Genomic DNA, 12,080 nt, shown 5'->3' with positions numbered 1-12,080 from the left:
TGTGACTGAGGGGCATTCTGACATGCCCTCTCTGTGCTTTTCATATGCTTTGTTTTCATCCGGCTTTATTCACCAAAACACAAGGAAAATTCTTTTCCCATTCCCTTGAAGCCCGCTACTGTCAAGAACTGCCTTTAAAGTGACGTTGTTTGTGGTGTAGGCTAGAGTTCATGCCTGAATGTCTGTGCAAGTGCCGATTAAAGCAGCTGGAGAGTCCAGCACTTGTAGAAGTCCCTCAGTGGAGGCTGATGTTCGTGTATGTGGTATAACTCCCTTTATTTCATTTGTTCTCATACACAGAGTGCGATTTTTGAGAGAAGGAAGTAGTCACACTGGTTCTTACTGGTAACATCTCCCTGCCAGATCTCGATTCTCCATCCCGATGTGGCCGATCAGTGTCACACTAACCAAGAAAAACATTGCCTGAATTTCCACGTCCTTTTAGAGGAAAAACTTACCTTCTTAGTTCTTATTAGCTTATATGAAAATAAAACAGCAGGAAACGCTGTCCTTAAATCAGAGTGGAAGCCTGAAGGCAGTGGGCACCCATCAGAAGCACTTGCAGCAGAAGCGCTCACAACCACGTCAGCGGTAGGGGGTGTGGGTCTCAGTACAGGGAGCACAAACTAAAAAGCAAGAATTGTATATTAGAAGTTCCAGTTGAGGATGCGAGACTGAAATGTATCTGTAAAAGTGTTATATCCTGTGCTGAAAGGAATAATAAATGACACGTTCATCCTTAGTATCTGATGTGTGAATAAATGAGGAATTCTGGCCTTTGGGTCTGCACGTGTGGTGTCTTTTAAGAATGCTTAATTTGCTCAGTATATCACGATGACAGTAATGCAGTTGCGATTTTAAGTATAATCCCGAACATAGCAGGATCTGGCTTTCTGAGCTGACTTCAAAATCTTGTAGCTGTTGGATTGCGTATATAATTCAGAAGCAACGTGCGCAGTATCTCTGTGGAGGGTACAAGCCTCGCTGTCTGTGTCGGTTCTCCTGCCTGTAGTGCAGGTGCCCTATAGATATCTGTGCTGGAAGAAGTCTCATCTACTCTCTGTTCCAGATGGAAAGGGAGGAAGGGGGGAAAAAGGCAGACCTTGCTGGAAAACGAGCACAACCAAATGTATTCTGAAGCCTAGTGGCTCTGTTCTTCCCCCTTGACTGTTGCAAAGATATTTTTGAGATAGGGAGATGTGATTAGCTTTCATGGGTCTACTGAGTTGTATTACATAACTTTTTTCCCCCCTAATTCCCAGGTAATGTGCCAACCTGTTTTCTGTTGATGTAATGCTTCTATTTTTTGTTTCAGCTATGAAGCCGTACACTCCAGCTTTCATCCTCCTGTGGAGCGCTGTTGGGATAGCAAGGGCTGCCAAAATCGTTGTTGTGCCGCCAATTATGTTTGAAAGCCATCTTTATATTTTTAAGACTCTGGCCTCAGCCTTGCATGACCAAGGTCACCAGACAGTGTTTCTCCTCTCTGAGGGCAGAGAGATTCCTCCATCTAATCACTATAGACTTCAGCGCTACCCAGGGATCTTTAACAGCAGCACCTCGGATGACTTTCTCCAGTCCAAGATGAGGAGTATCTTCTCTGGGAGACTGACGGCCCTGGAACTGTTCGATATCCTGGACCACTATTCCAAGAACTGTGACATGATTGTTGGCAACCAAAACCTCATGCGTACCCTGAAACAGGAAAAATTTGACCTGCTCCTGGTAGATCCCAATGAGATGTGTGGATTTGTTATAGCTCACCTTTTAGGGGTTAAGTACGCCGTCTTTTCCACTGGCCTTTGGTATCCAGCAGAAGTGGGTGCTCCAGCTCCCCTCTCTTACGTTCCAGAGTTTAACTCGCTGCTCACAGATCACATGAACCTATTTGAGAGGATTAAAAATACTGTTGTGTATCTTATTTCAAGATTTGGAGTCAGCTTTTTGGTTCTGCCAAAATACGAAAGGATAATGCAGAAATACAAGGTTATGCCAGAACGGTCCATGTATGACTTGGTTCATGGATCCAGCCTGTGGATGCTTTGTACTGATGTAGCACTGGAGTTTCCAAGACCCACGCTACCAAATGTTGTTTATGTGGGAGGAATCCTAACCAAACCGGCCAGCCCGCTGCCAGAAGTAAGGTTTGCTGAGCTTTACAGTAATTCCTGTGGTATCTGGTTTACCTCATATGATGAGTGGCGGTTCTGAGCAATGAATTTTAAAAGGGATCAGTATCTTGATGTTTTAGAGCTCGTTTTGTTGTTTCTCCGAGGGAATATACCCCTGAAGTAGTTGGAAACGGTTTGGGGTGGGGGGAGAAACTGAGATGCAAGCTCACCAGAATTAGTCTTTTGTGGTTGCAGGAGGTATTTTTCTTTGGAGTTAAGTGCTTAATAACAGAGGAGAGGAAAAGGCAGTACACACTAACATGAAAATTACTTCTAACCAAGTGTGGGTTAAAATAGGAGAATGAACAGGTGAAGAAACTTACGCTTAAATAAGCCCATTAACAGGTTATACCATCTTTAATTTCATGGTATTAGTGTTTGTATGGAAAGTTTGATTCCTTTGGTTTTATAGGTAAAAATGTCTTTAAAGCTATCTGCATGAAGAAACTATAAAGTTGAACAAATGGAGATGATGTGAGTTGACCAATGAGGCACCAGTGCTGTATTCAGAAAAAAAAAAAAAATTTACAGTACTCTTATTTGCCATCAGGTAATGAACTTCAGACTGAAATAGTAATAGTGGATGGATAGATTCCAGAAATCCTGGCTGCACAGATTAATAATTAAGCTTGATTAATACAGTGTACCATGTGGTCTTGATACCTGATAGCCAAGAATGCCTTTGTTCAGCAACACAATAGCGAGCGTGACAGGCAGAACAAAATTTCACAGAAGATCATGTCGTTTGCACTTACTATTTATTTATCTGTACATAAACAAATAGATAATGATTTGGAGTTGATTAATAATAGACACTTCTGGCTGGGCAATAGGTAGGTAGATCTGCACCACTCGCTGATTTGCTTCTGAAAATGACTAATTTGGCCTTTGCTTTTTGCATGAGAACTTTCAGGCCCACTTTTCATCTGTTTTTCCCCTGACAATTGGTGTTGGAGGGCTTGTTTTCTCTTCTTTACACTTCCTGTTCTGACTTAGCAGTACCTTTTTTCACCAGATCAGGAAAACATCAGACAGTTCTGCTTCAGGCTGCAGGATTTGGATCACTATACCAATTTCCTTATCTTTTTTTTTTTTTTTTTTCCCTGCTCAACTTCCATTGTGTTTGAGCACTTGCTGAGCTTTCTGAACATGCAGGAGCTTGTCTGATTGTATGCTACTATCCAGTGCATCTTCCCAGAAATTCAGAAGTGGGCAGACTTTGTGTAGTCTTGGCACAGATTAGGGCATTCCTGTAGGTAGCCTAACTTGCAGCTGAGCAAAATCTTCTGGCTCTTTTTTTCAGATTTGCTGGAAACAGAAGTGCTGAGGAACTAACAGCACTATACTCCTGTTCTTACTCAAGCCATCAGAGTGGTTCCAAAGAGTGTTTATCAATATGGTGATAGGTGTGATTTCTATATTTATAAATATATATATATATATTTATTTATTTATTTTTTGGAGGTGATAAAAAAGGTGAACTCTCAAACAGGTATTTGGGGGTAAGATGGCTGCTGCAGATTCCTGCTTAGAGCCATTTTTGCAAGGTCTGCTGCTTTAGGGTAATTCTAGGCCTCCATTTAGGGCACTGTCTCTACCCGTATCTCTTTGTATTGCTACAGGGGGAGGATACAATTGCCTTCTATTGTTGTTTTTTGGAGAAGAAATTCAGGTTAGGGAACATCATATTTTGCATGGTTTTCATTTGATGGATCCCCCTAACAGGCAGCTTGTTACTTGTATTAGTGAACAAAACAGTGCTTCTTTAAGGAGCTCTCCCTTAATGTATAGATAGACACATGTTTAGAAAGTCAGCACACAGACATCCTGAGACAGCAGACTAAAGGTGGTCTTGTGCTGTCTAAACAAAGTTCAACCACACTCTCTCCAGGACAGCCTTTCTGACTGGATTGAATTTCAGCTGTTCATTTTCCAAATGGATATTTTCTTTTTCTGTAAGAAGAAAAATGTCTGTTCTGTTGCATGATAAATTTGGGTGCTACGTCGTCATTGTCTTTTATGGTCTCTTTGGATTGGTCTTCAGGGTAAAAAGTAAACTGTCCCCAAAGCAAGCGGGAATTTTCTCTTCTGTAAAATGAGATGAAAGAATATGGAAAGAACAGTTTTACTTTGCCGTTTTACTATGGGGTTATACCTATACCTATGTGTGCATAAAAATGCATGTTTGTATATAAACATGTCTGTACACACATACAAACATAGACATGTATATACATTTTTAAACCTTCTTAAATTGCTTCCTAAATTTGCTCTGGAACCATGAATGTTGCTATCAAATGTTGTGATGGGAGGAGAGGGAGCCGTAAGTATCGTCTTCAGTGTACTCAGGCTGCCAGTGACCTTGAGGTAGACCTATGGGTAGCGTATGTATTGGCAAATATTTATTGCAGTGGGGCTAAAGAAAGAAAAACAAACACAAAAGCAAACTGTGAGGCGTTTTTTGCCTTCTTTTCAGTTTTACTGGGTAATGCATTCTTACATTAAGTGTGGGCTGTGATTGCATATGAAAGTGGGAGCATTTCTCTCCTACCATATTGCTTATCCACGTCCATGCTGCTATGCGCAATCCTACTTCCTGTGGCACCGTATTGTGGGTAAATTGGGCAGTAGGGTTCATTTTCTAGCTAAAATTCAGATCTGTCACCGTACCCTGGTAGATGAAAAGCAGATGGCTGGTGCCGCGACTGCTTTCAGCTGCTGCCCTGTCCTGGGGCTGGAGCCCTCACCCAAACGGCTCCTGCAGCTTTCTGCCTCCTGCCTGGGGCTGAGGTGGCCCCGAGCTGCCTCAGCTGGGCTGGAAGGGGCGCCGGGTGACAGGGCTGCCGTGCCCAGAGGCCGTGGCTGCCTCTTTATGTGCATTACCCATAAATGAATAGAAACTTACATATGTATGGCAAGGAGTCCAGGGTTTGTACAGGTAACTGCAAAAATAGTGCATTTTGAATTATTTATAGAGGGTAGGATTGCCTTAACAGGCCCAAAGCTGGAGACAGACGCTAAATATCAGTCTCTAAGGTGATTGCTGACTTAACATACTAAGTGTATGGCGTTACTTGTATTTTCTGGTTAGCTGGCATCGGCAGCTAGAAAGAAAAAGGCTCCTCCGCCGCCTCCTTGTAGCACTTCTCCAGGGGGATCCTGTTAAGCTGGGTGAAACTGGAGTTTGAAGTAACGCACATTTTAAGAAACAATGGGGAAACCTCTTGTGAGTAGGTTGTTAGGCAGTTAGGCATTAATCAGCCTGATAAGATACGTCCTTGAATAAGGGTAGAAACCCTATGGCTCTTCTAAGCAGCAGCGCCAGGAAATGCCAACTGCGTAGTCAGGGAGGGGGCAAAGGGCACTGAAAATGAGGAGGAACTGTGCTGCAAGAAAAGAAGGTAAACATTATTTTGAAAGACTTGTTTAGATCAACCAGTTGTCTGTACGGGTGTGTTGGGACACAGATTGGATCCCACAGCTTGGATACAGTTGTGTGTGAGATCATCTGTATTAGCATTTATCAAAAACATCACTGAAAGTAAAATCATGCCTACTGTCTGGCATGCAAATTGAGCTTTTCTTTCTTCATACCTGCTCAGCTTTTAAAGCCTCTTAGCTACTTTTGTAATATCGTGCTTTCCTTCAGTGCTGGTCTTGCACTTCTTTTGGACTGAATGCCACTTATTATTGCTATGAAGACAGAAACAAACGTCAGGTTGTTTTTTAATTCTCTTCTACCTGAGTAAATTTACACTGCAAAGGAGGATGCTCACATTTCAGAAGTAAAAGCTATCCTTTCAGCCATAGTTGTCATCAAATAGTAATTAGAGTAATTTATTTGCTCCTCCCTGTAGATCTCTTATCTAATCTTGCTACTGTATTCATCTAGATCTAGGTAACAAATTGGTGGCTTTGAAATATCTTTATTAAAAGTTTTTTTTTGAGTCTTGCAGACAGTTGCCTGTTCAGACTGGTGTTGGTTGACTTGTCTTTACAGTTGAGTGGAAGAATAAGGACACGTTTCTTAGATCAGATTTTTATTTCACTCATCATATTAAGAACAATTTCCTTACAGCTTGCTCTTGCAGACTGTAGCATTAGATTTTAGCACATTGATAGTACCATTTTTTATTATTTTTTGTTTTAAAGGACTGGGAAAATAGTTCTTATGGAGATACATTTGACAATAAATATCTGGCAATGTGAAGCAATTCTAGAGCTCTTTTAAAATGCACGTGATGTATCAGCTGGGGAGGCAAAAAGTCTTGAGGACGATAAAGATTGTGGGCCACTGTGTGAATTCTGTACTGTACCATATCATCATGTATTCTGCCCCTTAAATATATTTCCACGTACAGCTTCATCACCACTGACTATTGATCTTTTGCTACACAAGGAAGGACATAACCTGAGCTCCTTAGGTACTGTCATCAGAAATAAAAATTGCCTTTTTTCCTTGTCATAATCTCCAGTCTTAAATGCAGCAGTATTGCTAGGTTGACAAACCACATTCCAGCTGTAGTGTTGAATTTCAAATTTGGGAAGAAATGTGACTCAGCGTGTATCTGGACAGTAAGAGAGGGGGAAGAGGGTGCCATGATGATTTCAGAAGTCAGGTCGGTATCTCCAGTAAAACTTTGGAAGGGGAAGGAGGTCCTCTGAGTACGTAAGCTGGCATCCTGCGCTCTGAGGGGCAAACACCGAACCTCTTCAAGACGTTGGGAATGGAAGTCCTCATTCCTGGCCTTCAGCAGTGCATCAAAAAGCAAGTTGTCTTGGTTTGTGGATAATTGCATAATGTGTTGTGTTTTGTGTTTTTTTTTTTTTTTTTTTTTTTTTAGCTAAATGATTGCATGTACTGGGAATGGAGAATTCAAGGTTCAGTGTGGGTGTTGCATAGGTCAAATGATGAAAATTAAAAGCAGCAGAAGGTATTTTAGTATTTCCTTCATTTAAAAAAAAAAAAAAAAAGTTAATATAAGCTATTACCTGTAAACAGGTTTTCTGATTTTAGAATGGTCTTGTGCACTTCAACATGAAAATGAATAAATCAACAAAATTAATTCACTTTGATAATCTGCAGTGCTTTAATGGTGAATGTCAGTTGAGAGTTTTTAAGGCTAAGCTGTATGTAGGACAAATAATGAGCTAGATTTATTTCCATGATTGTCTTCTCTGGCATACTATAATTTCTAATATCGTGGAGGTAAGATCTTAAAAGGTAAGATCTTATTTCCAAATGCATGTTTTTTTCTCTTGTGTTCGGTACACGCATCAGCTTGAACAGTGTTCGAATAGTTAGGGATGTGTTCAGAGCTGACATTCAAGAGCAGCAAGCCTAATGAATAATGTTATTGATTTAAAAAAAAAAAAATTGTAATCAAGCCAACTTTTCTTGTCAGATGTCCTGATTGCTTAAAGGTTATTTAGGTAAAGCAGATACCTTGTGCTTGGCTGATACTCTGCTTGGGTGTTCATTGATCCTGATGCTGGTCAGCTTCAGGTGGCAGCCATCCGTCATGGCAGTGACGTGTGGGAGTGTGGCAGGGTCACCTGGAAGGGATCGGTGACGTGTGAGGAAGAACAGGATGGGACAGGTGAGGGAGGAGAAGTCCCCACCACTGTCACCCATGGTTTCATTGCCCCCGTGTTTTTAGCAGCTAAGAGTAGGTAGCACACAACCTCTTCAGCAGTGTGGTTTCAAGCGCCTTTTCTCTGACCTTTTGAGGAGTGCTAGGAAAATTGGTAACACCTCTTCAGCTTCTAACAAAGCATCTGTCTGCCAAATAATGCCATTCTTATTGCAAACTTGCCTTCGAGGGAGTCGTAGCTTAGGGGAACCGATGAATGTTCAACTGAAACTTGCTGTACAGTAACCTTGTTCATTGTCCATTGTTCCATTGTATACAAATGTCCTGAAATAATTAAGGCTTTCATTACCTGGCCGAGTGATCCTGTCAGTGAACTCTCTTCCTCCTTTCTCCAGGGAGATGAACTAAAGCTGCAAATAATTCTCCTTGGACTTCTTCTCCTTTCTTCTTTTTCTTCTTTTTTTTTTTTTTTCTCCCCCGCTTTTTGGGAAGACTGCCCCAATGGCCTTGTTTAGCCAGGGGCAGGATAAGTGGTCCCAGACTAAAGACAACAAAGCATTGATTTGTGCCTCACCCAAATCAGAATTGTTTTGGGTCACAAAAACATGTCAAAATGAAGTTTTGCCATCGCTGACCTCTGCAATCAAACATTAACTTCCCCTGCTGCTTTGCTGCCAGCTCCTGCAGCTCGGCTGTGCCTGACCGGGTTTCCTCAGGCTGCGCTCTGTGCCTGCTGCAAGCAATCCCAGGCTTGGGAGGTGGACGTGGGGGGGGCCAGGAGCTGTCCCAGTTTATGGCCCCCTGGTTGTACCCACTGGGGTGTCCGTGTGCGTGGAGAGGCTTGGCGAGGATTTCTGGAAGGCTAGAGATGATGGCTTCAGCACGGACTCAGAAGCCAGCTGTTTTTATGCCTGTTAAAGAAGAGGTGATGACTGTCTTGTTAAAAACGTGCATGTTTTATATCATACATCATGTGTGTGTGTATATACATGTAGGTATTTTAATACAGGGAGAAAGGAGGAGAGTGAAGGGCTTGTCAACCTGAACAAGAAATGAGTAACAACTTGTCATTATCCAAATCAAAGCTGCTGGTTAGTTAGATCTCCTGCCATCCACAGAGTACAGGCGTTGTACTGGAGCAGTGAAGGACAAAATTGCCTGCCTAAATTACTTTATAATATGGATTTATGGAAGAGGTTGTAGGACAGTAGCTGTAACACAGAGGTCTAGGTTTAAAATTCATCTTCTCTTCCATTTTCTTGTTACTGTAGTTCTGGAAGTTCAATTTGACCGAGTGTTCTGGAGGTGGAAAGTGTAGAGGTGGTGTCAGTAGAAGCATTTCTCTGTACTTACAGTTTTCTTTCTAAAAACAACCAACAAAATATTCCCCACAGAGTTTAACCTGCTCTTTCTGTTATATATGCAACTACTGAAATGGTAGGATTGACAAAATGTTGGTGTGTGTTTAATAATCCCAAGTCTGACTGTGCATGCTTACAAGTTACATGAGGGGGCTGCGTGCTGAGGAATGTGCAGATTTTATTTTTGAAGAGATTGGTGCTTCTGTGATAGTGCCAACAATATTGTTTGTTTGAATCGTGGAGGTGAGGATACCTTTAGTGTACCCTTCACCGGTATGCAGCTGTCTGAATAACCTCTCTTGAAGGGCAAGCTTCTTGTTTCCACTGCCTCCCATTCCTTTGCAAAGCAAGGTTGCTTTCCCAGGGTGTTTGCCAAAGTCCCTGTGAGTAATGGATTTTTGATGAAGAGTTGCATCAGAGTGTTGCGCAGCAGTTTTCTGGTTGACCTCTAGTTTTGGGTAGACCGCGTTCTTGGAGGCTTCACTGGATGCGCCTGTAACTCTAGAGAAGGATGAGATGCAGGACAAAAGACCAAAGCTTGTGGTGCTGTGATTTGTACCTGTGTTTGGGGTCCGAAATTCATTCTTTTTCAAAGCTAAAAGGACTTAACCATTCTTCTGGTATTGGACTGTAAGTGGGCAAAGGTCAGGGACAATAGAATGTGGCCCTCCAGGCGCTGAAAAGCTTCACTAGGTTTTAAAAACATTTTTTTCAGTGCATGTTTGATGAGGCAAATGTACGGTGTATACCAAATAATTAGTGAGAAACGGTAGAAAACGCTGAATTTGTTTCTCAGCAAGGCTGAATCTGTGCCTAGTATTATTAAAGAGGCACTTTGTTATCAGCAGCATTCCTGGGTGACTTGTGCCAGCAGCACGCTCACCGCTGCTTGGAGACCTCGCAGAAAACAGCTCGGATGTTACATCTTGCTTCGTGTGTTAGTGTGGCTTACAGATGGCTTTAACCAGCAAGAAAATAGAGGAATTTAGTCTGCCTAAATTATTGGTTTGGGGATTGCCTTATTTGTTGCTGATGTGAACAAAACTTTAAAATCAACTGGAGGGACTTTTTTTTGCTTACAGCGGGTCTCATTAATAAATTGAAGTTGATGAGCTGCTTAATGGTATGTGGTGCAGGTCAGACAATGTCACTGTACCCGGGGAAGAGGGGATACATAGCTTGTTGAGAGTTTTAAAAAACGTGACCTTTTCTGTTTCGTTTTTAAAGTTTCTGTTTGAGTTCATACAGCAGGAAGAGTCCAGGGAGAGAAGGGAGGGGACAGACCAGAAACAGTAAGTTTAGTTACAGGATCCCCGTAGAGAAGTGGGTGATCAACAGCAGCTTGTACCTGAGGAAGGAGAACAAAAAATCTGCGGTGAATTGAGACGCAATTAATTGAGAGGCAGGTGGTGGGGTGGGAAGGGTCGTGCCCTGGTTGGGAGCTGCAAGGCTGGTGCTCACGAAGTGGTGCCTGGTAACACAAACGCTGTCCTGATACAGTGGAGCCAGCACACTGGCCGTGTGGTCATTGCTTTTAAAACGCAGGAAGGCTGCTGGCCAAAAAATCACCTTCATCGTGTTGTGCGGGTGAGCCGACGCAGAGGGTTGGGCTGAGCCAGCAGGCAGCTGGCGGCGTTGAGGCAGGGACGTGCGGGCTGTCCGCTGCTCTCTGCAGGCAGAAGCTCGTGGCCGTGTCTCTGTCCTTTGCTTGTCACAGCAGATATTGCCATCAGGTGTAAGCTAACTTGCAAGCTCATGGCAAGTCAATACAAACGTCAAACTTTGCCCAGAGTGCTGCTGCTGCTGCTCTGGCTTTGCTGTGGGCAGGTGTGTTATTTTAGAGCTTTCAGGCAATGTGATAGGACCCTGTTTGCTCAGTGATATTAGAGGTCATACAGTTGCATATACATGGCCTTTAGCTGCCTCTGCTGAAGCAATGTTTTAAAATAAAAATTTGAAATTAAGTTAAAATGTATTAATACAATATTTAAGTACCTCACATGAGAGAAGTGCTATTTAGAAGATGCTAAAAAGTTAGGCCACTAAAAAAAAAATATTCTGTGTACCTTTCTGTTTATTTCTCAGTGTCTTGCTTCTAAAGATCACTTCATGTGGCTATTTTATTTATTTATTTTCAAATAGATCTGGTTTTGTCCACCCTGAGCAGCGTTTTGCAGCAGGAGCTGCATAGCGTGCCTGTGCTGCCCGCTGGAGAGTGGTGGCTCGCAACCATATTCAAAGAACAGACACTTGTGCTATCACACATTTGAATCGAGCAGCTGAACAGGGGAAGCTTCGGATATTAAACCCGGTTATGTTTGTATTTGTGTACTTTGTTTATCTGAAGCAAGGCTCAGTATTAGGCACCACTGGTTACTGCCAGCTGGGTCCTCACTCTATAGTCACAGCTGTGCATTTAGCAGCTATGCCTGCTAATTAGAAAACCAAACTGAACAAAGCTCGCATAGTGGGCTCGGCACAATAACATTCCTGTCTGAGAATGCTAAAAAGATTTTTATTTTATTTATTCCCCCATCCCCTGTCCTGCCTACAGAAGAGCGTAGATCAATAAGCGCTTATTCTCCCTATGCAAGCACAGGGAGGCTTTAAGGAAAAGAGCAACGTACATGCAAAACCCTTCACTCTTCGTAACATCGCGTCGTACCAGGATGGTTGCACACAGGCAGCTGAAACCAGAAAAGAGAACGTGGCAGGGTCGTAGTATCTGTGCCTGTGCTAAGCTGTGAGTGCAATAAATATTGCCAACACTGAAAAAGCAGCAGCCTGCGCGCAGTGCGTATGCGGAGCTCAAGGAGTGCTCTGAAGGTAAATGTGGGACGAATCGGGCACGAGGCCAGCCAGTCCCTGTCAGCTCCCTCCCTAGAGAAGGAAGGAGCAGGAAGGCACAGCAGCGGGCTGCCTCTGCCTGGGCTGTGCAAGTGCTCTTCCCCCCG

At 42.8% G+C, this 12,080-nt stretch overlaps 1 protein-coding gene across 1 annotated transcript in view; it reads left to right on the top strand.

Annotated features, from left to right (window-relative positions):
* Positions 1-12,080, top strand: part of UGT8 (UDP glycosyltransferase 8) — a 43,099-nt gene that overhangs the window by 16,485 nt on the left and 14,534 nt on the right. Inside the window, exon 2 of the mRNA XM_082759630.1 lies at positions 1,316-2,139. Within this exon, the coding sequence (XP_082615756.1) occupies positions 1,318-2,139 (822 nt within the window). The 5' untranslated portion in view covers positions 1,316-1,317. The remainder of the gene's footprint in view (positions 1-1,315; positions 2,140-12,080) is intronic.

Source organism: Aythya marila (genome assembly GCF_965140915.1).
Source record: "Aythya marila genome assembly, chromosome: 4".
NCBI classification, from domain to species: Eukaryota; Metazoa; Chordata; class Aves; order Anseriformes; family Anatidae; genus Aythya; species Aythya marila.
The sequence above is the reverse complement of the archived record's forward strand: the minus strand, read 5'-3'. Positions and strand labels throughout refer to the sequence as shown.